Source organism: Phyllosticta capitalensis (genome assembly GCF_038381095.1).
Source record: "Phyllosticta capitalensis strain CBS 128856 chromosome Unknown BKA78scaffold_4, whole genome shotgun sequence".
Lineage (NCBI taxonomy): Eukaryota > Fungi > Ascomycota > Dothideomycetes > Botryosphaeriales > Phyllostictaceae > Phyllosticta > Phyllosticta capitalensis.
In genome coordinates this window covers 654545-680707 of record NW_027117442.1, presented here as the reverse complement: position 1 = coordinate 680707, position 26163 = coordinate 654545, and the positions used below count along the sequence as shown (strand labels likewise).

Genomic DNA, 26163 nt, shown 5'->3' with positions numbered 1-26163 from the left:
TGACTGCACCATGCCTGATGGAGTTCTGGGAGGGCGGGATCCTCTCCGACTTGCCTGGCTCGGGTGCTTGCAGCCAAGTCAGATGTGTGCTTTGTGGCTGATCCGCTATACCCGTTTGGGTGTTATCGGGGTTTGGTTGGCTTTGGCCATGGTGTTGAGGATGGTTACGAATACCTGGAGGCGAAGCAGCCACGGCAAAGGCTGACGGGCGTCTGCTTTCTCTGGATCCCCTTGGACATGGCAGCCTGCTCGGATTCTCGAAGATCCAGCCAAGGCGCGGGAACTGTTATGGAAACAAGGGCTTACTGTGGCAGTGAAGAAGTTTTGTGAGGCGCGTCATGGGTCCTTCCTGGGTCTTTGGCTTAGACATGTTGCGCACCTGGCTTGATGGCAATCAGTATTGAAGAATCGTTGAGAGGCGCCCAAAGGAAGCAGGAATGCAAAACGGCGTTGGATTGTGCATGATTGCTCCCTGTTGTGGACAGCCAGGGCACGGCCATGATCGTATCTCAGCAGGCGCATGGCAGGAATGTTGCCTTACGTTGTCGACAGCGGCCCTGCTTACTGCTGGCTGCAGAGGATCGAGACGGAGTGCAAGCTTACCTTGAGGCTGGGAGGCCATGGAGAAGGACGCTAGCAATGTCGAAAAAGTGCCGGGCAGTCAGAAGGGCCTGTCAGGAGGGCAAGGGTCGAGGGCGAGGATAGACAGCGGTCAGCGGACTCTGGTAAATGGTAGAAAGGCCGAAGAAAGAGATTGGGGATAGAGTGTGGAGGAGTTTGTCGATCAGCACTGCTCGCTTTGAAGTCATGACGCCAGGCTAGCACATCCGGCTGTTTGGGGAGCTCGATCGCTTGCTCCGTCTCATCCAGCCTGTCGGTAGTAGTGGCGGCCAAAAGCAGCTCTGCGGGCTGCCGTGATGATTGGGCGCGGTGTTGTGAGTAACGAATGGCGCTTGCCTTTGGTGCGTCCCCCAGCGGATCGGCCCTTGAGCTTGGCTGCGCCCTGCAGCAGTGAGCAGCGCCAGGAGGGACGAGGCGAGGACAGGAGTCAGATGGTCCGATGGCAGCGTTGGAGGTCGGTTGCTGCAGTTGCGGTGTTTGCTGCGCGTAGATGCAGATGGGACGTGGGGTGAAGGTTGAAGAGAGGGTGGTGGTGGGGGGAGATGGCCTGGGGTCGTCGGGACGGGCATCAGTGCGCACTCCGCCTGCCCTGGAGCCCTTTCGACTTCAACACCACCTCCTATGCCGTGCAACCTACGCCAGGGGGTCACCCAACAATCTCCTTGTCCTCGTGTATTCCTGTCTCTGTCTCAACGGCCTGCCACGCTCGACGAGGGTGTGCTGCCTCTATTCAGCACTTGTACGCGCGCAAAATAGGCCTGAGGGAACACACGGCCCCCTCCAGCCTGCTAGATGGCTTGAGATCTATGTTTCAGCTTCAAAAGATGCAGGCTACACATACCAGACTGACGACGCCTCTGCCCATGTGAGCGGAATAATTTGCGGCCAGACTGGAGCATGCACATCCCTTGTTCAGACATCACCGCGCTGCAGCACTATCACCCTCCACTATCTGATAATTCTCCGTTTGGCCTGCGGCCGACTGACCGGTTCTCTGGTTGGATGCCTCCTAATCACCCACACCTCCACCCTTCCTCACGGCTGCTTGCAGTCTCCAGCAGGCATCACGATAGAATATGACGCGTTTCAGCCGCCCTCGACTCGACCACATGCCGCAACCATTGCAAACCTTTGAAAGAGCGGTCAAAAGGCCGCAGTGCAATGAGCACTTGTTGAAAATGTCTCTCCAGCGCCAAGTAAGTCGAAGACATGCTCAGCCATGCAGAGCGAAATCTCAGCCACCACCAGATAGTTTTCTTTGCCACCTCGTTCGCCCTGTGGAATTTCCCGGAGCTTGGGAGCAGGTGCTCGTTCTGCCCCAAAGCTTATCTCAAAGGGGGGATTGTGATATCATTACTTTATTTCTTGGCTGATGCCTGGTGTCATCATAGTAGCTCGGAAGATTTGGTGGGAGTGCAGTGAAATCATGGCAAGAATGGCGGCATGGGGTCAACGACGAGATTTCCAAGGGGAGGATCAGATCAACGGTTGCTCCTTGAACAGTCCACGATGGCGAATGAAAGCCCGCCTGTGTTATACACGGGGTTACATAGAGTATAGCGGACTGACCTCGCTCTTTCCATGACTTCATGTATACCGGCACAGTAGGTGAGGAAAGAAATCCAATCCAGGCCCAGCTTTAAGTTGTTGCACCTTTAGACGCAAGCGCTTAAATGCTCCATGTGACTACCCATTAAGAGAAAAATTCTCTCTATGTTGAACGCATCAAGTGCTTAAGAACTCCATATTATTACGTGTTTTAACCTGGCAACACAGATTCCCGGATTAGCAATTTCTTTCGTCACCCACTGTGCCGGCACAATAGCGACGAAAGAAATGTCAACTTCAAGGTTTGATGCAAAAGACACCCATCACCTGGAAAGTGATTTGACCACTGGGTTGAATTTCAGACATACAGAGATCTTCCAAGTGCCCCGTGGTCTGAAGGGGGATCTGAGTTCGGAGATGAAGAGCTACGGGGAGCAAGCACCCCTGTTCTGCGTTAGAAGTAGGATATCTTTCGAGTTCCGCTGCACGGCCAATAGCAAAAATCATGACTTCCATTCTTGCCTTATCTTTTGTGTACTGCCATACTCAAACAGCCCAACAGGTGAGGGGCTCCAAACCTTGCGCAATGCCTTGATCTGAAATCCCTTTCAGTTTGCCCAAGTCCAGCTCCAGCCCACAGACATCCACACAAAATAGCTCAACAGCAGGAGTGAAAGTCATGAAAATGGGTGGAGATGAAGTGAAAGCCAACGCAAAAGGCAGAAACCAGTCACAAATTATTGGTATCTTGACGCTCACTCACATGGTGATAGGCATCCCCTAAGGTCGAGAAATTCCTGCTGCTCAGATTTCCCCCTCTTCCCCACTCATTTTGACAGATAGCGAAAAGCTACAGATTATACAGACTCTTGACTTGTCGAGGAAAAGTCTGCAAGAGAACAGGCGCCCATGAGGAGCACGAAGCCCACGCAGTGCTGCAGTGAGATTGCTTGATGTTGGTCTAATGGACATCCTCGTCGTACTCCTGGTTTCGACAACTTCGCAAAGACAACCGCGAAAGCCCTCGCGCTCCACTGTCGCAGCTACTCGACGGAGTTCATGGACCTTTTCATGCAGTCGGAAAACTCTCGAGCTTTCTGATATGTCTTTGTGAAACAGGAGCAAGTGATTGTTCGGCGAAGATCGGAATCTCATAATATCTTGCATGCTGTCGAGTTCCCTCATTCTCATTGGCCCTGGTTGAATTGTTCGGTCTGAGCCCGCAGTGGCTTGACTTTGATGTGCGCCTTCTGCTCTTTCCATTACTACCCATGCCCCTTTACGAGGAAGGAACCATCGAGGACCCCGAATGCCCCACGCCGATCCACAGAACGGGACAGTCATCTCTCAGAGTTTAGCTTATCAGCGAAATTGTTTCGCAGTCGGGGAACTTCCATCGAAACAAGGCTTTCGGTCGGTAGGAGTCGGTGATATGGTATGGTATGGGCAGAGTGCGGTAATGAGTATTGTCCATGGAACAGGGTCGTAATCAATTGAAGATTGACGCGCAGAAAATCTCAGCATTACATTCTCTTTCTGGTCAAGCAATCTTCAAGTCCAGTGCAATGGCTTTAGGGACGAAAGTCTCTGTTGTTAGGGTTGACTCTCTGGGCGGACGGAAAGGGGAAACACGACCGAGCCAAAGTTGCAAGTGTGGCTCAGAACGTTTCCGACACAAAAAAGGGGACATATAAAGTGTCGCATCCAGTACCCTACTATAGCAGCAGTACCACAAAAAGGGCTGGTGGTGTAGTGGTAACGCATGTCGTGGCGACGATCTCTTCCACGACAAGTCCCAGGTTCGATTCCTGGCCAGTCTGTTCATCGCTGCTAACTTTTTGCGTCCCGTTGGTTTCCTTTTTTCTTTTGCCGGTGTGCCGGTGGTGTTGAGTGGTAGCGGGGGAACGTGCGGGATCCTGAGTTGGTGTATGCTATCTATATCGCGTGGGCAGGTCAAAGGTGGTGAATTGCCAAATTAGCGGTTTCTTTGTGGTTTGCTGCTCATGAGACTGTCTGACTTGCCACAGGACCGGTCGTCTTTTGGGAACCTTTTTGAAAGCCGACTCCCCTCTGCGAAAGGAGTAGTCGTTCAGCAATCGACGGCTGACCTCGTGGTGGTGCCCTTGCGCAGCAGTCTCTCTGGAAAACCTGGAGGGAAGGCGCGACCTGTTCAGCGTGCGCTCTATCATGCACATGGTTCTTGTGAAATGGATTGAAGCGTTACTTTGACGGGACAAAGACGTGTTCCACTTCTGGATCCAGACCGAGGCTTGTAAGCAAAAGTAGCGGTGTACATGGCTTCGTCTGCTCCATTTCTGCACTTTGCGTTGAAGACGCTTGATTCCATTTGCTGGAGGAGCTTGAGTACTACCTTGCGGTACGTCCTGTGAGATGAATTTCCCAGCGTCGCCTCCTGGATGAGAATGGTCTTTTTCTCCCAAACCTCCCACGTCTGTTCCCTCGACCGCATGTAGCTAAAGTGGTTTGAGGCAACTTTCTGGTCTGGTCGTAAACCTGAGAAAGTGGACGGATTTGCGCTTTTCGGGGGTCTGGAAAATCTCCAGTCTCCGCGACTGGCGGTCGCGCAGTAGGGCGAAAACAGGTGTCAACTCTACGCAGACTTGTTCGGAATTCGGTTCAGAGCAGCTCTTCTTCGAGGAGTTGTGGTTTCTCTGTGTTTCAGTTCCAAGATATTTGAATGGTCCCCGTGTGTCCCAAGTTTTTGAAATTTGACTTGGAGTTGATTAATCTTTTCATATCCAATAATGTGGTCTGTCGATTGGTAGCTCTTCAAGCACAAGGTCGACTATTGTTTACAACGAGGCCGTCGCCGAGAGTGGTACTGCGGCAACATCGTTGTCTTTGGAAGTGCGGAGTAAGTTTCAGGTAGAGATTCACCCAGCGGAGAAAAGACTGCAGCAAGTCGTATCCTGGCGGAATGGAAGATGACTTCATGCGTTTCCTCCTGTAGTTTGAACGTGGCGTAGGCTGTGCGTAGTCAAGGACGAATAGTCGCGGGGATAGAGAATGGAGACACGGAGAAGCCCCCAAAGCTAGGGGACCTGGACGTTTCCTACCTCCGAACTGACCTCCAGGCTGCTAGGAAAGCAGTAGAGCGGACTGGTCCATGGAGTTCTGCAGTAGAAGCGGGGGGCCAAACAATCCGCGCTTGCGCGCCACCGGAGATAGTTGTGGGTTTAAGGACAAGTCGTCAGCCGGAGCCACATCCTTAGACCCGCTTCTGTATGCACACCTTGTTGGTTTTCATCTAGTAGCCTAGCGCTACGTTCAGCTATGGCGGACTTAGGATGTTGCCGTCACAGTTGATGCCGTTCGACGCTGCGCTCCAACTATATAAGTTGCGCAAGTATTCGAGCTCTTTGTCGCAATCCAATCTGCTACACCAAGCTCAATCATCATCTGAAACTCCAACCATCTTCACATCTACTCATCTGTCAAAATGCCTACCATCAATGGAAAGGAAGTCGGACCCGTTGGCTTTGGGCTGATGGGTATGTTGCAAGTCCGCAATGCGCCAGCTTCGCTAACATTTTTCGAGGAATGACCACGCGCAAACCACAACCTCCAATTGAACAGTCTTTCAAGGCGATGAAGGCTGCTCTGGATTCTGGCTCCACAAGCTGGAATGCAGGAGAATTCTATGGCACTCCAGACTGGAATTCGCTGCATCTGCTCAACCAGTACTTCACCAAGTATCCCGAAGATGCAGACAAGGTGCTCTTGTCCGTCAAGGGCTGCGTCGATCTCAAGAATCTTCGACCGGACGGATCTCGCGAAGGCGTGCAACGAAGCATTGACCGCTGCCTCGAACTCTTGGACGGCAAAAAGTTTCTCGACATCTTTGAATGCGGCCGCGTTGACCCAAACGTCCCGATTGAAGAGACTGTCAGTTACGTTGCTGAATACGTCAAGGCCGGCAAGATCGGTGGCATTTCGCTGTCTGAATGCAACGCAAACACCATTCGACGTGCCGCCAAAGTGCACCCCATTGCCTGCGTGGAGGTCGAATTGTCCTTGTACTCAACGGACATTCTTGAAAACGGCATCGCAAAGACGTGTGGAGAGCTGAATATTCCAATTGTGGCATATTCTCCGCTCGGACGAGGTTTCTTGGTAGGTGAAAGTACAAAAGACAAACAAGTCAATCGCTGACACAATAGGCAGGGTGGCTCCATCAAGAAGCTTGAAGACTTGGGTGAAGGCGACTTCCGGAAAATGCTGCCCCGCTACCAGCCTGAAGTTTTTGGAGAGAACATCAAGCTTGCGGAAGAAGTCGAGCAGATTGCGAAGCAAAAGGGTGTCACTCCTGCCCAAGTCAGCTTGGCGTGGGTCCTGTCCTACAGCCGGAAAAACGGATTCCCAGATATCATTCCGATCCCTGGAGCGACGACCGAGGCTCGTGTGCTTGAGAACACCAAGCAAGTTACGCTATCAGAACAAGAGTTGGCGGCCCTCAATGATGTTTTGAAGCGCATTGAGGTCAAGGGTGGAAGATATCCCGCAGCGCACGCGCATCTTTTGAACGGCTAGGTAGCGGTTGGTGGGTCTATCAGGCGTCAGGCTTAGATTGCAAGGCGTATCTGTCTTTGTCGAGTTAGCAGGAGCTCTAGATATGTAATGATTCGACATTGTTTGTAAGGATGTGGTCAGATCAAGTGTAGATTTTATCACCACACGTTCGTCCCGAAAGAGAACTGTCTGGATTGCAGAATTCTATTTTGTGCATCATCCCACGAAGAAACTTGGAAAATGTGAGACTTACCACGTCAAAGATTTCAGGCAAATGCCGGTTTGAGCCTCATTGAGCTGGGGTGTTAGTAGTGACGGGCAGCGCAACTGGCTAGAATCTGAGGACTTTCTCGGACCACTGGTAGCATTTCATAGGTGGTGCAAGTTGTTCTGAGATGGGCAGCATGAATTGATGAGATGTGGTTGATGAAGCAGTGTTGAGGAAATTTGTACCCTCGGGCTGCGGGGGACGACAGAGACCACAGGCGCAGTGGCTTGCAGCGCAGGCACGGGCCACAAGCAGCACGGCTGGAGCTCACTCACCGGGCTCAACACCTGCTGCGCGTCGTCCCTTTCTCCACCACCCACAAACCTCTTGACCCTTCCGTCCACGAATCAACCATGTCAGCCCCCGACTCACCTGGATCGCCTCTATCAGAGCTTTCATCCCAAGCCTTTGAAGAGGACGACAAGACCGAAGACCGCTCGTTAAGCGTCGACACTTACCACGATGCTGACCATGAGAGCGCGCGACCCACCAAACGGCAACGGACGGGAGGGCCGTCCGGGCTGTCCAATTACCGTGCCCACTCCCCAGAGATGAGCCATCACCAGGAGGCCGAGCCCGACATTTACATATCTGAAGACACTGAGGGCAGCGTACCCGCAAGTCCAAACCACCCAGCCGGCTTCAGCGGCATGCAAGATGAAGAAAGCCTTGGTCAAGATCAGGTCACAGTGTGCAAATGGGAAGGCTGTGATGTGGGCGACCTCGGGAACATGGACAAGCTCGTGGACCACCTGCACGATGATCACATAGGGACGAGACAGAAGAAGTACTCATGTGAGTGGAGCGATTGCGCGCGGAAAGGCATCCCGCATGCCAGTGGCTACGCATTGCGGGCACATATGCGGAGCCATACTCGGGAGAAGCCCTTCTACTGCACGCTGCCAGGTAAGACGCGACTCCGACCTCAGTCTCGCCTGTGGTCCTGGCCTTCAATGAGCCCAATGTCATGCTGACGAGTCTTTCAGAATGCGACCGCGCTTTCACACGCTCCGACGCCCTCGCAAAACACATGCGCACCGTCCACGAAACCGAGGCTCTGCGACCATCAGACCCAGTCCCCAAGCACCACTCGTCGAATCCATCCAACAAGGCCCAGCGCTTGCGGCTCGTTTTCAAAAATGGGGTCCCCGAAAAGGCTGGCTCGCCCATGCCTGCGTCTCCCATGTCGCAAGCCCTTGGTGGTCAACCGGCTGAGAACGAATATGAGCATAACAACGTTGTTTACCGGCCAGTCGACCCGGCCAATCCCAACGGGCCCCGCGTGCGCAAATTTCCCGCCGACATTGAATTCACTCAAGAGGAGCTGGAACTATCCCCAGACCACCTACTCCGGTTGCTGACGCGGCAATGCAAATGGGCACAGCAAGAGGGTGACTCACTGAGGCAAGAGACTGAGCGCCTCGAGAAGCGACGCTTGGAAGAGTGGATCAGCAAGGAGCTACTTCTCGAGAACGTGATGGAGGCAGAGGAGCTGCGCATGGAACGCATCGACCGGCTCATGCAAGATGAGCGGTTCCGCGAGATTATGAGGGAAGATGTCAAGACGGCCAAGACACTCGACGTGCAGCCAAGACCAAACTTTCGCGACGCGCATGCTGAGAAGCTCGCCAGCAAGGAGAGGGAAAGCAAGGCATTTGAAGGCGCAGCGGGTGTGCTGGCCGGTTTGGCTGGCACGCCATCTGCCGCGGCCATGGACCACGAGAGACCTGAGACGGGCGACACGAACCAGACTGGCGGTGGTTCAGGTGGTTGGACTAGTATCGAAGCCGGCCCTTGAACAAGACTTCTGCAAACGCCTTGATCCTCTTGAATAGAGGGCCATGGCCTTTTGCTGACTCGATTCCTCTTCGCAAGCATAGACTCACTCGGTTCTCGGATGGTTATCATTTTTTTACTCTTCTTCTCGCAATGTGTTATCCGAGCTGCCCTTTTGCCCTGGCATTGATAAGACAAGAAATCGAATCATGAATGTTTAATGACTGTCTATGTACGCATCAATTCTGTTGACACTGATAGAAACGTTCTGCATCACCATCTGCGTCTCTTCACGCGTCACATATTATTATCAACTTAAGGCTAGGTATCTCGAATGAACCCCACATCTCCAAATCTCAAACTGGGTCGCCTGGGTCAGATATGGCCCGAGCTGTCCCCCTTCCCTCACCAGTGTTCCGGGGCAGCACGCGCTCGAGTCACGTCGACGAGTCGAGATGGGTCGAAATCGAATCGGATTATTATGGGGTCGAGTCGCGAGTCGCGTCATGTCCCCGGCCGGCTGCCTCGCTTCCATGCCCGCCTTGCTACACCGTGCTTACCGTGTTTGCCGGCGCCGACGATTTGGGGAAGGTGACGACGGATGACACACGGGCATGGAGAGAGGGCTGCAGCGAGGCGAGCCGGCGGCCTGTCTGCCTGCCGTACCAACATGTAGGTAAGGTGTGGAAAATGACGTGCGTGGGGTTGACGTGCGCATGGACGCTGGTGCGGCAGTTGAGTGACTATGGCCGTGAAGTACCCATCCATCTGCCTGCCGCAAACTGCATGCAGCGGAAGTGAGGAGGTGAGGCAGAGTGGTATGCTGCCGCTTGGGTCTCCAACCTCCTCCTGACTGACCAAGTTGGGTTTTGTTTCTTTGGGGGCATGGGCAAGTGGTAGTGGAGAGTAGGAATGGAGCGAGAAACTACCCGTATTGGAAGCATTCGAGCGGATATGTATCGACCAGGAAAGCAGAAGCCACAATAACAATGGCGAGTGAGGTCAAAGAGGAGACAGACGCCCACTCGTATGCCCGCATCTCAATGCGCGAGGAAGCACGGTCTCCACCCTTCGCGCTGGTGGAGATGGGGATTTCGTGAAGAAGTATTTGGGATACGGACGCTGACGACGACTTCAATTTGCGAGATGCCGGGGTCATGGTCAGTTGTTCCTCCGTCTATTCGCTCCTCTATGTACCTCATGGGAGGTAGGTCGATAGGTACATCGAGCACATCGGCGCGTAGCAGGCGTCGACAAACGCGCGCGTATCATTGAGGCAGACAGGAGTTGGGACGGATGGACAAGCAGGCGCGCGCTGACGTCGCTGTACGAGATGCGCCTGACAAGTAAGGTTTATTCGGGCACCGAGAAACGGGGCAACGGCTGCCCATCCATCGATTCAACCACACGAGAAGGAAAGGGGGGGGGGGGGGGGGGGGGGGGGGGGCAGACGCCAGTGTGGAGGAACTGACTCTTAGTCGCTGACTTGAAAGGGGAAAGAAAGCGAGTCGGTCGTATATTGGGTATGTATGTCATTGTGTGGATAGAGAAGGTGCGGTAGAGGACCGTCCCAGCGGACTGGGTCGCTTCAGACCTAGTGAGCTGTGCTTTGCAAGAACCTGGGAGGTGGTGGCGCGAGAAGACCTAGGGTTGGTGGATCACATGGACCTTTTTGAGTGTTGTGCTTGGTGGAGAGGAGGACGTCTTCGCGAGCGCTTGACGGCGCGACGCTTTCAAGTTGACTTTGCGAAGAGTGAAGATGCCATGACGTAGAAGATACCGGCGTCTTGTGGAGCTTCTACAAAACCGCAGAGACAAGTCGTCCATCATCCACGGGCAGCTTCGACAAAGGTGGCAATTGGAGAGCCTAACCGTTTTAGGAAGGTTATGATAGAAAAGAAGTGAAAATAGGCATGTCGCCACAAGACGCCCACTCCTATTCTCGAGTCCATCCAACACATCCAACACGCAACACATTTATCCAGAAGGTTACATACTCCAGCGCTCTACGAGTTGAGGTCACGACGCGCAACCATCCACCACCGTCATCTTGCAAGCGCCACCAACTCGCGAACCACCCACCCGGCGAGGTCAGTCGACAGGGGGCCAGCTCATAGGGTAGCCATCCCGTCGAACCTAATCCAAGCCCCCCTGCCGCACCTAATCCGAACCCCTTGCCTGCCTCCAATCTCTCCAGCCACCTCGACTCGTCGTGCGTCATGTGTCTACTCAACTCCTTCTACAGCGCAGTATCGACGCCGTCTTAGTGGCTGAGATAACGATGCTGCATAAATACAAAATAGAACCGATTGTTCAAAATACACGCTCTTTGTAGAATGTTGATGCCTCTGAATTCGGCTGTTTTCCAGTGGTATCCGACGCACCTCGGCGCTTCTCCTATCTACTTACTTAGAGTACCTACATGTCTACGTACTCCAAGTAGAGTATCTACCTTGTTTGCCTGACCATCCATCGCAACCCCATTGTGCCTAATGGCCTGATTTTGCTCTCTTCGCCAGTTCCGCTCCATTGCTAGTTCCCGCTCCGCCGTCCCGCCCGCTCGCCCGCCAGATGTCGACGGTACGGTACTCGTGTTCGGGAACAGAGCGGCTTCCAGACAAGCAAGAATGGCCCGTTGCGCCAAGTCAAATACTCAAGTGATTAGCTAGACGGGACGATTGATTTGACTGGGCGCTTAGTAGCCTACAACTCAGCAAAGCAGACTTTTGTACAAGAATACAAAGCCATGCAAAAGAAGGTACACGGCCTGCTTCACCCCCTACCTACCTTAATCAACGAAAGAGTGTCCGGGATGCACACGGCAGGCAACCGTCCCGAGCGATCGGCAAAGTCCGATCGCCCGGATGGTGCCGGAGGACTTGGATAAACGGACGGGAGAAACGGGAACGATGGAGACGGGAAACGTTGATTGTGTACGGACGGGTGTGGGGTACGGACGGGCAACGGGTGAAAGATGGCTTTTGGAAAATGTGTGGCTGGTACAGTAACAAGTATCAGCAGCATGCTGGTGGCTGCTGGCCCGGATGTTAACCCGACCAGCGTCCAGGGAGCTCGAGGAAGCTGGAGTGAATCATGCTCCATGCTCAGCTCAAGCAGGCGGCTGCAGTCAACCTGGGGAATGGGTGTGGAGCCCGTTGAAGAGAAGGATCTTGAGTGCGGCACTGGTTGGTTTGCGGTTCGTGGTAGATCGGTAGCGGATGACGGGAGCAGAGCAGATAGGGGAAGGGGTTGGAGACAGAGGTGAATTGGCAGAGGTTCCGCACAGGGGTTCGGACGAACTGACTGATGAATGTCATAGGGGAGTAGTAAAATCACCCACTGGTCGACATCAGTGTTCTGTCAGAGGTGGCAACCACTCTTCCCAGTACAACACGCCGTGTTCTCTCACCTTGACAACAGAAGCAGGAAAGCCTCACTGGTTTTCCCTCCATAAATACCTCTTGCACTCCACGACACGGCACTCAAACCCGAAAGAGATGGTGAGGCGCGGCGCAAGGAGCAACGCGAGGAGCAATGCAGGGCAGGGGGATCGCCATCGATGGTAGATCAGGCTGAGTGTCGGACGGTACGGGACGAGGGAAAGATTCTTGAGGGATCTTCGAGATAGTGTGTTATCATTCACAGTCATGGCGACGAGGGCCGATATTGGTGTTGTTGCGGCTGGATGAGACGATTTGGAGGGCACAGTGAGTAGCAAGAGATGGCAGTGCGAGGTGAGGCAGGGGTGTTTGAATATTCTCTTTGCAATCATCTCAATCTGGTGATTTGGACACTCGACGCATGCCGCGGGAATCCTGCATTCGAGCTTGGAGTTGCAATGTCGATTCTTCCGCCAGCCATGTTGCGAACGTGAGAGCAAAAAGCAAGAGGCACGACCTGACCGTTTGCTCACCCCAAAGGACTCGGCAACCGACCACTCTGATTCGGCCAACGGCTAAAACGCTGGAAAAAGGATAGGTGTTGACGGTGCCTGCATACGCTGCCTTGTCATTTCGCTGCAGCCGCCTAGCGACGGGAGGCTGCATACGGCACCCGCATCCCATGCAGGGACGGAAAAAGAAAAACATGGCAAGATGGCAAGGACTTTTGGAAGGACTGTGTTTGGTTTTTTCAAAAGAAAATTGAAGAAAGAGAAAAGGAAGGGAACAGAATGGGATGGGAAAGAGACGTGTCGTCTGAATGGTGGACATGATGTTGCAGCAACAACCAGCCCTTCTCCTATCGGTACATACGCCAATGCACTGTGCAACGCACGCACGAACGCGCCCTCGACACCCGCTGGGTGATGAATGACGCATCAACAGCAATCGCAATGACGACGGCAACCCTGACGACGAGCACACAGAGCAAAGAGACGCGGACTGAGCCCAGCGCGCGCAGCGCATCACCAACGCATGTGGCAGTCGGGGATTAGGATAAGCGAGCGACCTCGCTTGCAGTGCGACGCTCGCTCACTCCGTCTCGTGGCCATGGCATCCGAAGCTCGGCGGGTGTCGACATGCGGAGGCGAACTTCTATTCTTCTAGACATGCGCACGGATGCTTGCAGCGTTTAGGCGGCTTCGGCTGGCTTTAAAAAGATTCTGGACGAGAGACAGGAAGTCTTGATGAGATGATTGTTATGCGTGTCGGGGATGTGGTCTGTGCTGAAGTCCTCGCGACGGGAGCACATGTAAAGACGATAGCTAGGTAGAGGAGAAATTCTCCTGTAAGCCGGGTATAGCTGATGGTAGGTACGTACTGGTGATGGCGCAATGGATGTCTTTTGGATTGCGCAAAAGATGGATGATTGATGACGCGCTTGCGCAGGGCATCGACGTAGAACGAGTCTGAAAGGGAAGAGGAGTCGCCATTGCGCAACCATTTCGCGTAACCACCATCGCGTGAGGGACAAATGGATGAACGAGTATCCAAGCTTTCGCGTCGCCGTCTCCGCGCGTCCGTCGCGCGTGCTTGTCTCGTCTTAGCAAGCTCTCCAACCACTCTTCTCACAAGCATGCTGCTCCTCCATCAGCACCATCTTGCGGATCTCTCCGCCCTGCGGCCCACCCACCTAGGGTCCTACCTGGAGACTGGGGACGGAATATTTCATCCTGCCCTACGGATACTACTCCTTCCGTCTCTTGATCCATCCTTCTCCCGTTCTCACAGCTAGAGACAAGTCCCCTTGCTTTGGGGCGCTAACCAACTGACGCTCGGCTCCCCGCCTTTGCATCGCGGCATGAGATTCACCAGATCCGACGCCTGTACACACGTGCAAACGAGAAGAGGATATCCTGGCCGCTCGCGTCCAGCCGGGCACTTGACGAAGCTTCCGAAAGGATAGTGCCGTGCCTTGGCGGGGGTCCTTTCGTTTGCTTGCCTGCTAGCTTCGGTAGTGCTTGTGAAGGTCGCAAACGGAGCCTAAGGCTGGGCTTCTCGGTTCGTAGCCACCTTCTCTGCTGGCTGCCTGAGGCGAGCACAGAGCGGAGGGAGTGCCCTGCCCCACGGATGTGGCTGTGGCTTGCCCGCAGAGTGAGCGACCCTTGCTGCTAGCCTTGCGCAAGGCTCGGGCGCAACCAAACCAGCTCGTCCTGGAAGAAGTTGACGGCTGCAGCTTTGTCCGTTTCGGTCTGGGACGTTATTCAGACGCTGCAGAAAGTAGTTCGAATGAGCGATTGTGGTTGGCTGGACAGGCACATCATTTCTCGCGAATAATTTCAATAAACTTGTCAACGTCGCCAACGCTGCGGGACGCCCGCATTTCTGCCAATGGCAGAGTAGTGGCCTCAGACCGAGGCAGATTAGACACTTGAGAGATTGCGGCATGTTCTTTCGCAAAAGCTTGAGACTTTCGGTTTGTCTCGTCCTTGTGGAGATGATATGACAAGTGCATGAGAAACCATGGCCTATCAATTGCATCAGAGATGGTTGACTCGCGCAAGGGGTAGCTTCTGTTGCTTTGGCTGAGTCTTGAGAAACCAGCAGAGACACTTGTCAGGCTTGGAGACTGAGCCCGATCGGGGTCTTCGCTGCCGACTGGGTGATCATCCCTGGGGGTGCTCGAGGTCATGGCATCCCGTCGTCGATCACGCTGGGGTAACTGCACCCGACATGCTGCGGGTGGTCAGACAGCGGGTGCCCCTGTACGACGGGCGAGTGACAGCTTGGATGACATTGCTGCAGCCTCTTGGCGCAAGACGCAGGAGTGCATGTTCAGCTTCGCGCGCCAAAGTCTTGTTTGAGCGCCTCGAGAAGCTTCTTGTTATCCAAGTCGTCTTCAGTGTTTTCGCGCTGTTCACCATCAGGTCGACCCACCTTGGCCTCTGACATGATTTGTCCGTTGGGCCCAAGCAACTCGTCTAGCTCTAGCGCGTCCTTCTTGCTCTGACGGTAGAATTCGTCCTCCAAGATGAAGCCTTCGGGAAGTGGCGCGTCACCTTGGGGGTGCGGGAGTAGTTTGATGGTCGGAAATTCAATCACAACCTGGTCGCGCAGGGCCTCAGTCAGAGTGGATTCAGGGGACAGCGGAATCAGCACTCGAGGTTGCGAGGCAGGAATGTAAGGTTTGAGAAGGTAGAACGAGCACGCGCTGGGCTTGACCGGCTCAATCTGGTGTTGTCTAGGTTCGGGTCCTTCGGCCGAAGTAATGGCCTGCCGTGCATCGTCGGCGGCGTGGTTTGCTGATAAGTCACCGACATGGTTAGCTGAATCCGAATTGGGCTTGGCAGCCTTGACGGGCGGCGACGGTAGGTTGTCGTGCTCCGAAAGCTTTCTCTTTTTGGATTGGGATTTGGCTCTGGCGCGGTACGAGTCTGCAATGCGGTCGTCGGCGTTGGTGTCACACAACTCTCGGGAGCCGTCGTGGTGCAGCCACTCAACGGTCCATATAACCCGATGCCTATGCACAAGTCAGCTCGCTGCAGGCTGTCAGATGGTCTAGCTGGGTGGCGGCTTGCCCCTTTCCGGTTCGCGTCTTATTGCTCGTTTGGCGACTCATGCCTACGGGGGCCCTGTCGACGACGATGCGGTTCTCGTGCAAGTAATGCTGCAACTTTTGGGGGGTGCGCGGTCGGTGATCTGGACCGGCGCGCTGAGCGTTTTCATCGGCGCGTTGCAGGGAGCGTTCTAGCGACGTGAGGAAGTTGTAGTCCCGGTCGACGCCAGCCGGAGTGAGAAGTTGGCTTTTTTTGACGTAGGCGGCGGGATCGCGTTTGCCATCGCACTGGGCCCACTGCCGATGGCGCTGGACGCAGGGTAGCGAACAAGTGCGGACGTCGTCGCGCGGACAGCGGTACTTGGGCGGGTTCTTGTTGCTTGATTGCGGGGGTTCAAGTCAGCGCGCAGTCTGGCGACATGAATTGGTGTCACTGCAGAGATGCAATGTTGAGGGAAGTATTTGAGTGCTTACCAGATGCGACACAGGTCGCTCAGCAAGGGCTCGTCAGCCATGATGCAGTAAGCAGAGAGCGGGCGGCGGGCGGCAGAGGTGGTGAGAGTCTGGCCGTGGATTGTGGTTGAAGTGGTGATGGTATGGCTGGACGTGGTGACTTGTGGGCTGGTGGGGAAAAAAATGGTCGGGCCCTAAGCGGCGGCCGGGGGCCCGGGGCCCGAGCAGCGCGTGTGACCGGGGCCAGGGTCTGGCACGACAGTCGTGAGGGTAGTGGTGCTTCGGTTAGGCGGTGCTTTGAATAACCACGACCAGTCGACGGCATCCCAGCAACCTTTTGCATCTGCACGCAATAATTCCTGTGGCTGGGACTTTTTTGATAGTGTTTCACGACGGGCGCGCGCCACCATCAATCTGCCACGCGCAGACGGCCACATCGGGCTGACTGCAGAGAGAGTCGCGAGAGGAGCGAGACACCAGTCCCGTCGGGTGTGTGAGTGGTGCAGACTGCGCGTGCCTGGCGCTAACTCGTCTTCGACTCTTACAACTCCATTCAGGATTGGATCCTCGTGGCTGCATCCCCTCTAGTCGTTAGACGGCCGGTAATTCCACGCGGACGGCTGCCGCCGTCTGGGATCTCCTGCTGGCCGCTGCGGGCTTGCCTCAATCAAACTCTCCCCAGCGGCGCCGGCCGCGACATTTCGCCCACCCTCACTAGTTCATGTGCACCCCCCGGTCGCCAATCTCAGGCTCCCAGGAGCAAGCCAAGCTACCCCCGTCCTGACCCGCCCATCTGAAATCAAAGTCCTCCATGACTTCCCCCTTCAGCCTCGACTCTCCGCTTCACTCCCCCAACTAGTCGCCCGCCCGACTCCACCCACGCCCCTTCGTCTGCCATCAAATCGTCTTCTTCTCCCAGATCCAGTCCACGGCTGCTCGCTTCTCCACCCGACCCGAAGCCCCCCAGGGCGCGCTCTTTCTTCTCTCCTTCTTCCAGCTGCTGTCTCCTTCCCCCTCTCACTCCCCGCCCACTGGAGTCCGCCGTCGCCAATTGCTCCTCTCCCCAAAATGGCGCCCTCTCTGACTCTGCGTCCGCGTACTCGCGACGCTGAGCGCCCGTCGACGAGCCAGGGTGAAAACAGTCTCTTCATCCCCAGCCGGACTTCGTCACTCCACTCGCGCATCACCCAACCGCTGCCGTCACAGCTCAATGCCAAACCCGGTCACCGCACCCCAAAGACCCTCACCCACGCCTACATGGTCTGTGGTGTGGGTCGTGAGCCTTCGCAATGGGTCAAGGCCCCTCCTCCATCCACTGGCAAGATCCAGCACATGAAGGGTGCTGTCAGCCAGTTCTGGCTTCCCGAGATTCTTGGATCCAGTCCGCGTCTGGAGCAGGACAATGAGATTGCCCGCTCCTTGCATGCTGCCATGCGCGTACGTCGTCCCAATGGCTTGGATACACCCCCAATGACGCAACTAACCATTCTTCTAGGCTTGCTTTCCTCATGATGTCGAGATTTGCACCGGACGGAACCAGCCTCATTGCGTCCACCACTCGTTTGTTCTCCAACAGGACTCGTCTCACACCCTCTACGGCATCGCCCTTCGCGTCTGGTCTCGGGCGGACGACAAGAGGGCTGAAACGATCCGCGAGCTTCGCAAGCGCACCGAACCCGACTACTACGAGCAGTCTGATGAAACGTACTGGATCCCCTACTGTTTGAGCTTCCTTTCCCGGTATCCTTTGTACGACCTTCTCGGCGACTATCTTCGTGGAATGTGGATTCACTGGAACAAGGCCACCAACCTTTTCCATGCAGAGGAAGTTTCGCGCATTCTGAGTTTCCCTGCCCCGCGCTTGAATGACTTGGTCCGCATCGACATGAAGGACTATGCTCTCTGCTACCAATTCCCGTCCTCGCCCACCGGTTTCCAGAACTTTGCCATGTGGCCGTTGTTCACGTGTCTGTCGATCCCAAACATTGTTGGCGTCGTTGAAGCCGCAGTGTCGCCGACTCGCAGGATCATCTTCGTTTCTCACTACGCTGCGATGCTGACCGTGGCCGCTGAGACCCTGCGCTACTTGGTACGCGTTTACGAGTGGAGCGGCCTCTACGTCCCTGTTGTTCACGCTCGTCACGCCAAGAGTTTGGTCGAAGAGCCAGGTCCTTACATTCTTGGCGTGACTGCCGAATGCCGAACCTTATTCTCCGCGCCCAACGATGCTCTTCTCGTCGACCTGGACAGGAACTTTGTCTTGACTTCTAACCCTCCGAATGCCCTTACCCCGGGTCAGCGCAACAAGATGATCAACCGCATGACTCAGGCCTTGAACGGCGAGGTCGTGCCATCCGGTGTGCCCCAGCACCTCCGGTCCGCCTACGGCGGTGGTAAGCTTGTGCCTGCTGGACAAATCATTGTGATGCGCGGCGAGGTCGAGAGTATTCAGAGCCCGGATTGGTGGAACCAGGATAGCGTCATGAACGTCATGGACCACATGTGCGAGAAACTGGTAAGCTAGCTGATCCAGATCCCGGGGAACGCGCTGACAGGATCTAGGGCCGCAACACTGGTGTCAAGGCCATTTTCGGTGGCGCTCAGAAGAAGCCATTGATGACCAAGGTATCGATGAGACACCTCAACGAAATTGTTCGTGAACGCAACCAGTACTCCCGGGACGCCATGGAGGCGTGGCAGGATTACATCAACCTCAAGGGCCGGATGGACACGGAAATCACCAAGGTGTCCAAGAGGAATAACTTCCTCGTCGAGGAGTTGGAGAGCTGGAAGCAGCAATTCCTCAAGTTCCAGTCTTTTGCTGAGCAACTTACCAAGGAGACCCAGGATCTCAAGGTCAAGATTGAGCACCACAAGAAGGAAAACCGCCGCCTCAGCAACCTCATCGACCAGCAAAAGGACGACGCCGCAAGACTCACCGTTCGCCTCTCTGGAACCGAGAAGCAGCGCGACGATGCCCTCGAGGCGTTGGTGCTCCAGCAAGAGATCGCCGAGGAGTTGGAGCGCGAGAGGAAGCGGAACAGGAAGGAGCTTGGCTCTCTCGAATCGCACAACAGCAACCTCATGCGCCAGCGTGACGAGGCCCAGCGTGTCGTCCTGCACCTCCGTGCTCTCATCGACGGCCAGGCCCACCACATGGAGCACATTGTCAAGTCTCTCGCCAACGACCCAGACTTCACCGGCTTGATCGAGTCGGCATCCGAGGCTGCCCGCGAGCAGCAGTCCGCCGAGGAAACCGAAGAAGAGGCGACGGAGCACGGCAGTGTCCGCTCAGAAGACGAATCAGAGGTTGGTACCATCCGTGGGGTTGACGGTGTGGATTCACGCAACTCTTCGCGGGCTCATTCCCGAAGTAGCCACCTTGACGGCGAAGATTTCAGCCCCAACATGGAAAACCGCCTCTTCAACAGCCCGAATTCGCGCAAGCGGCTCTCGCAGATCAGCATCGCCGATGTCGCCGACAGGCATCTGCGCGACAAGACCGATGCGATCGCCTACATCATCAGGAACATTTCTGAGCAGTGCGCTGCCGCGGTCGAGGGCCTGCACCTTGCTCAACGCGCCGAGAGCGACGAGGAGAGCAACAACGGCCACCAGCGCAACAAGTCCGTCTCCTCCGACGGAACTGTCGACGGTGGTGACAACACGACTGCTGCCAGCGACGTTGGTGACGACGACGCGTCGTACCTGCGTCCATCCAACAGGCACTCGAGCATCCCGCCGACTCCGGATCTCATCCACAATCGCTCGAGCACGTCCATGTCGGTTGCTTCGACGGCGACAACGCCTGATCGGCGCTCTCTCCAACACTACAAGCACGAGGAGGTCCCTGACGTGCCTACCAAAATTGTCGAAGACGACGAGTCCTTTCGTGACGCACAAGAGGAAATCCACCACCACATTGCGCCGGTCTCCAAGTACGCGCACAACATTCGACGGACGTCGTCTGGCCGGCCTCTCGCTGATCGATCGAGTTAAGCGGGAGTCGTTGGCACTAGGACCTGGTCCAAGTAACAGAGATTCTACCATGTCGACTAGCTCGATCCCCATCATCCGGGTGGAAGAGGATCGATCCGGAGAGAGCTGGTTCGACGCCGAAGAAGGAGCCTAAGGCAGTTCCGACGACATGTCTCAGGATGACCCTTTCATGTCTGCCCGAGCGAGCCCGGCCCCAGAACACTGAGATACTGATGAGGCAATACCCCAGCACTTTATTTTTAGCACCGTTGATTTCCATGCGTCTTTTCGTTGCCTTCTTCGCTGAATTTTGGAGAGGAGTTTTGATTGGTTGTTCACTTCTCGCCCGTCGTTTTTGCCATATGACGAAACGGGCTTTTGGATAGCGCTCCGCCGATTTTGTCCCATGTTTCGGACGTCACATCATCTGCAGCTCCCAGCCATTTGATCAAGTGGTCGTCCCTTGTTGCATCTTCTCATCCAACGATCTTTGCAAACACGTCTTTTTCTTTGCCTGCATTTTTACACATCCCATCAACAATCAGCATCTCTTTGTCGACGCAGCGGCTTCTTGGATATACGTTACCCATGGCCGATCCCCTCACATACCTACCATGTTCAGCATGGCTTCACGTCGCTACACCCCCACCACGTTTCCTTTTCGTCGCGGAAAAAATCTCTAGTAGAACTGTCATCGATTGCGGATCGCGAGCCGGAGGTTTATATAGACTTTGAGGTCTAAATTTGTAAATAGCTCAGGTCTATCTAGACCTGTTTAATCCAGGCCGCCGGCCATCTTCATCATCTTCAAACACCGCAAACGGGTTCAAGCGTCGAAACTGTCGCAGCGAAGGAGTGAAGGGGACGACAAGGCTGAAGGCGAATCCCGGAAACCAACGCGGTCGAGCAGCATCGGGACGCGTCTCGGGCGGCGCCTTTTGCGCGCTTTTACGTCCCTTCCATCTGGCATCCCCGGCGACCGACGCAAATGAAGCGCCGGTGCTGTTGGTGTTGACGCTGGCCAGACTCAGCCCATGGCCGGATCCGGATAAGCTTGTACGAGGGGGCACATTCAATTTGATCGACAGGAACGGGACGGCGCCCCCGCGGAGGAGGGGGCGCAGTGACCAGGGCAAAGACAGCAAATACGAGATGGCCCAGCGCCAATACTCTCACGCCTCTCGTGGCCTGTGGTCTCGTCCATTACAGCTTGTAGCGCTGCGCTGCTGCACTGCGCTTGCTGCGTCGGCTAGCCATAGCGAAGAGGCGCCTTTAGCCAAGGGGAGGTGGCGTGCGCTGCTTGCTGCGCCTGGCCCCATCCGGTGTCTCGTGGTCTGTTTGACTGCCGCTGTCGAAAAATGTCATAATATGGGGATGTGAAGTCTTTTCAGCCTTGTTGTCTGCAACCGTCTTTCATTCTGTCCCTATTCTCACCACCCAACCCAGTCTCTCTTTTCCTACCCTGTTTTGTGCATCCGACGATCTTTGCTGGATTTTGCAATTACCACGACTACCATCGACCACTCATACCATTGCAGAATAGCACGCACGCAGCAGTAGCAAGGACCCTTGTCGTCGATAGACAGACATGGTACCTCCGCAATCGATGCTGACGCTCTCTCTCGTCCCTCTTTCTCTTTTGGCCCTCGCGCCACGCCTCGGTCTCTGCGATGACAGCAGCGACTCCGACAGCAGCAGCAACAGCACCGCGACCCCAAATCTGAAGCAAAACAGCAACAACTGCAGCTGCTACGCCATCGGCTCGGGCTCGTCAAACTCTAGCGAGTTCTTTTCGTACCACCGCTTCTACGACTTTCGCTCGCTGGCCACGTCGGCGGATCAATTCACCACCCCCGACCCCGTCAGCGATGATGAGGACCAGGGCACCGAGGGCGTGGTGGCGGACGATGCGGGGTATCTGAATTCGACGGGCTTCATGGATGATTGGGAGATTCAGAATTGGAGCACCAATGCGTCGGCGGACTTCCCGGTGCGCATGGTCAATACGGCGAGGAATATCTACATCAGTGAGTTCCCTTCGGGCAAGAGATGCCTTTACCCCTGGCAAGAGAAACACCCCCTACTCGCTCCTGTGATGTGACACATACCATACCCCTTCTTCGACATTCTTCGCATACCGTCGACCAGAAACAACAAACTGACGGCACCACAGCGCAATCCAATGCCAGCGACACTGGCAACACTGACATCGAATACCCCACCTACCTGACCATGCGCACCGTGCGCCTGGCCGACTTCAGCTCCGCGTCCGAGATGCAGAACAACCAACAAAACATGATGCACGCGTCCGTCCGCATGCGCGCGCGCGTCGTCGGCGCGTCCGGCGCCGTGGCGGGCTTCTTCACGTACTACGACGACGACAACGAAGCCGACATCGAGATCCTGACGCAGTACCCCTCGAACCAGTACGAATACACGAACCAGCCCTCCGTGTCCAAGGACGGCAACGAGATTACCGCCGCCACGGTCAACGTGACCATGCCGAGCAGCGACGCCGCCGACGACTGGACGCAGTGGCACGACCACCGCATCGACTGGCTGCCGCACCGCTGCAACTGGTACCTGGACGGCCGCCTCGTCGCGAGCAACTCGTACAGCGTCCCGCGCAAGCCCTCCGGCCTCGTCCTCAACATGTGGAGCAATGGCGGCTCCTGGAGCGGCAACATGACGGAGGGTGATGCGGCCGAGTTCCACGTCCAGTGGGTGCAGATGGTCTTCAACACGAGCGGACCCCGCGGCGGCCCCGATGCTGAGACCAAGAAGATGCGCCGCAGCGCGCGATCGCTCGAGGAGCGCGAGTGGCCCGAGGAGCAGCTCGGCGTTGGCGACGGCGGCGACAGCAGCGACGACAGCGATTCCGACATGCAAACCGCCATCTGGCGCGACTGGGACAGCGACGTGGAAGAGGACGATGCCGACGCATCTTCAATCTGGGACTGGCCCGCCGGCATGGTCGACTCGCTGACGAGCAAGGTCAAGCGGACCACCAACCCCCTGACCCCCGTCCTCGAGAAGCGCAAGAAGCACAAGAAGCAGCCTGGCTGCGAGACCGTGTGCCGCGTCGACGGCGTCAAGGCTGTCGGCTACCCCGAGGTCGCGTACGTGTCGATGGGCGGCGCCGCGGGGCTGGTTGCCGGGCATGCGGTCGTTTGGTGCGTTGTTGCGGCCGTGGGCGCGCTGTTGGCGTGGTCGTGATGATTGCGTTGGCTGTGATTGTTATTTTTTCCCAGTTTTGGCGGTGCTGCTGTCGTTTCCTGTCTGATGGCATTAAGAGAGAGTTTGCATGAGCATAGCATTTGCGGAGCTGCATTTATGGTTGCATGGGTGGATGGGCGGGCTGTACAGTCGTTCCTGCCTACTGTCTGTCTCTTGTCGATACATTGTACTTGGTACCTACTTACATATCAGCATACGAAGCCATGACTTTATGTTTTTTCAATGACATGTTACCAAGTCCAAATGCGTACACACAGGGAGCATTCAAGCGCCTGGGAAGTAAGCTGCAAGCTCCTTGAAGCACACTTATCCTTCACAGTCATTCAGACACCAAGTTGCAATGACTCTGTCATATATAACCCCAAAACAACCATCATCATCCCAGGCGAGTTGAAGGCTCCATATCCTGCCGGTCCGCGGCCTGAGCCTCCTCGCCTGAGCACTCGCTTGCTATTTGCTTTTGACATTTCCTAATCAGGTATCAACTTTAGATCGTGAGTTCGAGCCGCTTGGGCTGAGCCGAGCTCGTTGTCGTTTTGTTTGCTGGACAGAACTAGATGAGGGCTGGTGTTGAAGGTTGGGGCACGCGCGACAACGACTGCTCCCTGTGACTCTGCACTGGGACTTGGTGAATTTTGGTTTGAAGGTGACGAAGGGCGCTTGAATGCTCCCTGGATGCATGCGTTTTGAGATGGAGATTTCTTTCTAGTTGAAGGTGGTGAAGGGGGTTGAATACTCCCTGGATGTATGCGCTTTGAGATATAGATATTTGGTGCCTCTATTGCTCCCGCTCAGTTGCTTGCTTGTGTGTGCTATGAATTTGGCTACCAAGTCTTGGGGGAAGCTACCTCATGGCAAGCTTGCGCTTCTTTCTCTCCGGGCTTTGCGTTGACAGAGCCGTTTTCTTCTCCTCCGCTTGCACGGCATCCTGCTCCGCAGCCTCCACTTGATCCTTCCAATACACTTCCCAATTGTACTTGATCGCCTCATTGCCCCAGACGAACCAGCCCGCCACCGCATACCTCCCAAACAACTCCAGTCCCGCATACTCCCCATCTCCCTTCTTCAGAACCAGCTCCTCCATCAGCGACTTGACGCATGGCTTTCTGCTGTGAAGGTCCGGCACCGCTGCGATGACCCTCCTCTTGACTGCCTCCTGTCCTGTCCACGACTGGTTTCCTGGCTGCAACCAATCCGGGACGCGCCCCACCAACAGGATCTCGTATGGTTTGCGCCAGGCGCTCGCGATGGGACTCTGCGGGGCTCCCGACGCCGTCGTCTTGATCCACACCCACTCCTCGACCAAGACGACCCCCAAGCGCGCGAAGAGGCCGCCAGGGGAGAGCACCGTTTTCCGCACTTGTTCCGAGTTGGTGATCCAGACGGCAACGACGCCGTTGGTTGCGATGACTGTGTCGAGGTCCATCTTGAGAAGCATACTTTTGAGCGGCTTGAGAGAGAGGGTGTTGTACGACTTTTTGTGCTTGGCCGAGGCGTTGGGCCAGGGCGGATCCATGATGACCAGGTCGAACTTGCGCGGGTGGTCGTAGTCTTGGGCCATGCGCCTGACCGTCGAACGCAGCAGGTCTGTCTGGCGGCAGTCGGAGAGGAGTAGAGAGGCACGAGGAGGAATTCGAAAGGGATATAGGTTGTCGAATTCTATGTCGGAGACGATGACGGCGACGGGAGAGCTCTTCGTATTATAGAAAAACTCGTGATCATCGCTTTTCCATTTTGGTTTAGGATCATCCTCAATATCAGCAGAGAGTGCCTGGTCTCGCTTGTTCCAACGCTGTTCGCAAGCGATTGAAGTCGGATAGTCTTTTACTAGGTTGTTTAACAGAGTGCCCCGTATCATAAGTGTTGCGGCATCGCGGAGCTGCACGTCCGAAGTAACAGGGTAACCCTCGTTGCGAAGGTCCTCATTTGTAGGCTCAGTTGACTCGCTGCGTTTCCGCTTGTGTGGGCCCTCAGGACTGGGTGTTGGTGTTGGCTCTGGTAGTTGTGGGAGACTGCGAGGCAGGCACCACTCCGGCTTAGTCCAGTGGGCCTCGATATCTTTCAGGGCGGCAGTCGAAAGTTCCTCATAGATTTGATGCAGCTTCTCATCGAATCCGTTGGGGTTGTCTTGGAGACCTGCGTTGTCAAGCTGAGCGCCGCCGTACGGTTCGGTCAGAGGCTTGCGGGAGAGCAAAACAGAGCGAGCTGGACACGATTTCGTTCCCTGAGCAGCAGCGATGGATGTTGGGATGTCGAAGAGAAATACTGTGTCGTCGCCATTCCGGTAGAGGATTGGATCCATTGTGATGGTGTCGTTGAGGATGGGTCCGGCAGAGGAGAGAAAATGGTGATGTTGATCGGCCTAACGCCAGCCAGCCAGAAGCGTCTGAACAACGCTCAGCGTAGACGAGAAGCCATGTCACAACGTGACTCAGCGACCAAAAAGAGGCGCGAATGCGAGGAGATGGGAAAATGGAAGGACTCGAATTTTCCAATCAGAAATGAAAGACCTCTCTAGCCCAGTAGCTCTGGACTAGGAGCGTGTGGAAGATGGCTCCTACTCAAAAGTTTACTCTACGCAATACCAGACCACCAGAACTGGAAAGCCTCTGGCAAGTGCGACCATCGTGGTCGACGGATGGTGTTGAATCGGAAGGGGTCTCGGCTCTGGTGGCGGACCGAAGGACCGGGCTGGATTTGGCCCGTTACCTCGGCCTATGAGGTCTACGGGATTTGATGTTGGTGCCGGGTGCTCTCAACTCCTCCACCGGCCCACCTCCACAACCGGATCAACCCACCCCGCGTGCTCTCCAGCC

At 55.5% G+C, this 26163-nt stretch overlaps 9 protein-coding genes and 1 non-coding gene across 10 annotated transcripts; 5 read left to right on the top strand and 5 right to left on the bottom strand.

Moving 5' to 3' along the window:
• Positions 1-2692: 2692 nt before the first annotated feature.
• Positions 2693-3611, bottom strand: BKA78DRAFT_112066 (uncharacterized protein). Its single transcript, XM_066882277.1, has one exon. It carries the CDS (start codon positions 3511-3513, stop codon positions 2974-2976), a length of 540 nt encoding a protein of 179 aa, XP_066745154.1. The 5' UTR covers positions 3514-3611; the 3' UTR covers positions 2693-2973.
• Positions 3612-3907: 296 nt separating this feature from the next.
• On the top strand, positions 3908-3989 carry BKA78DRAFT_t91. Its single transcript has one exon. It is a non-coding gene; the product is annotated as a tRNA-Arg (tRNA).
• A 1243-nt stretch (positions 3990-5232) lies between these two features.
• BKA78DRAFT_310909 (NADP-dependent oxidoreductase domain-containing protein) lies at positions 5233-6918 on the top strand. Its single transcript, XM_066888166.1, has 3 exons — positions 5233-5681; positions 5729-6303; positions 6355-6918. Exons 1-3 carry the CDS (start codon positions 5630-5632, stop codon positions 6718-6720), a joined length of 993 nt encoding a protein of 330 aa, XP_066745153.1. The 5' UTR covers positions 5233-5629; the 3' UTR covers positions 6721-6918.
• A 361-nt stretch (positions 6919-7279) lies between these two features.
• Positions 7280-9017, top strand: BKA78DRAFT_280700 (uncharacterized protein). Its single transcript, XM_066885621.1, has 2 exons — positions 7280-7873; positions 7954-9017. The coding sequence occupies exons 1-2, from the start codon at positions 7321-7323 to the stop codon at positions 8763-8765; spliced, it is 1365 nt and encodes a 454-aa protein (XP_066745152.1). The 5' UTR covers positions 7280-7320; the 3' UTR covers positions 8766-9017.
• Positions 9018-12467: 3450 nt separating this feature from the next.
• BKA78DRAFT_112029 (uncharacterized protein) lies at positions 12468-13242 on the bottom strand. The gene has a single exon (XM_066882276.1). The coding sequence runs from the start codon at positions 13147-13149 to the stop codon at positions 12517-12519; it is 633 nt and encodes a 210-aa protein (XP_066745151.1). The 5' UTR covers positions 13150-13242; the 3' UTR covers positions 12468-12516.
• A 721-nt stretch (positions 13243-13963) lies between these two features.
• On the bottom strand, positions 13964-14811 carry BKA78DRAFT_112027 (uncharacterized protein). The gene has a single exon (XM_066882275.1). It carries the CDS (start codon positions 14662-14664, stop codon positions 14167-14169), a length of 498 nt encoding a protein of 165 aa, XP_066745150.1. The 5' UTR covers positions 14665-14811; the 3' UTR covers positions 13964-14166.
• BKA78DRAFT_112026 (uncharacterized protein) lies at positions 14812-16272 on the bottom strand. Its single transcript, XM_066882274.1, has 3 exons — positions 16154-16272; positions 15702-16058; positions 14812-15643 (listed from the first exon to the last, which is right to left on the bottom strand). The coding sequence occupies exons 1-3, from the start codon at positions 16192-16194 to the stop codon at positions 14959-14961; spliced, it is 1083 nt and encodes a 360-aa protein (XP_066745149.1). The 5' UTR covers positions 16195-16272; the 3' UTR covers positions 14812-14958.
• A 928-nt stretch (positions 16273-17200) lies between these two features.
• On the top strand, positions 17201-20131 carry BKA78DRAFT_351724 (DENN domain-containing protein; the record flags this gene model as incomplete). The annotated part of the gene is made up of 3 exons (XM_066891230.1): positions 17201-17569; positions 17628-18647; positions 18695-20131. 3 exons carry the CDS (start codon positions 17201-17203, stop codon positions 20129-20131), a joined length of 2826 nt encoding a protein of 941 aa, XP_066745148.1.
• A 1983-nt stretch (positions 20132-22114) lies between these two features.
• On the top strand, positions 22115-23554 carry BKA78DRAFT_310902 (concanavalin A-like lectin/glucanase domain-containing protein). Its single transcript, XM_066888165.1, has one exon. It carries the CDS (start codon positions 22160-22162, stop codon positions 23324-23326), a length of 1167 nt encoding a protein of 388 aa, XP_066745147.1. The 5' UTR covers positions 22115-22159; the 3' UTR covers positions 23327-23554.
• Positions 23555-24039: 485 nt separating this feature from the next.
• Positions 24040-25999, bottom strand: BKA78DRAFT_310900 (MT-A70-domain-containing protein). The gene has a single exon (XM_066888164.1). It carries the CDS (start codon positions 25647-25649, stop codon positions 24192-24194), a length of 1458 nt encoding a protein of 485 aa, XP_066745146.1. The 5' UTR covers positions 25650-25999; the 3' UTR covers positions 24040-24191.
• Between the last annotated feature and the right edge of the window lie 164 nt (positions 26000-26163).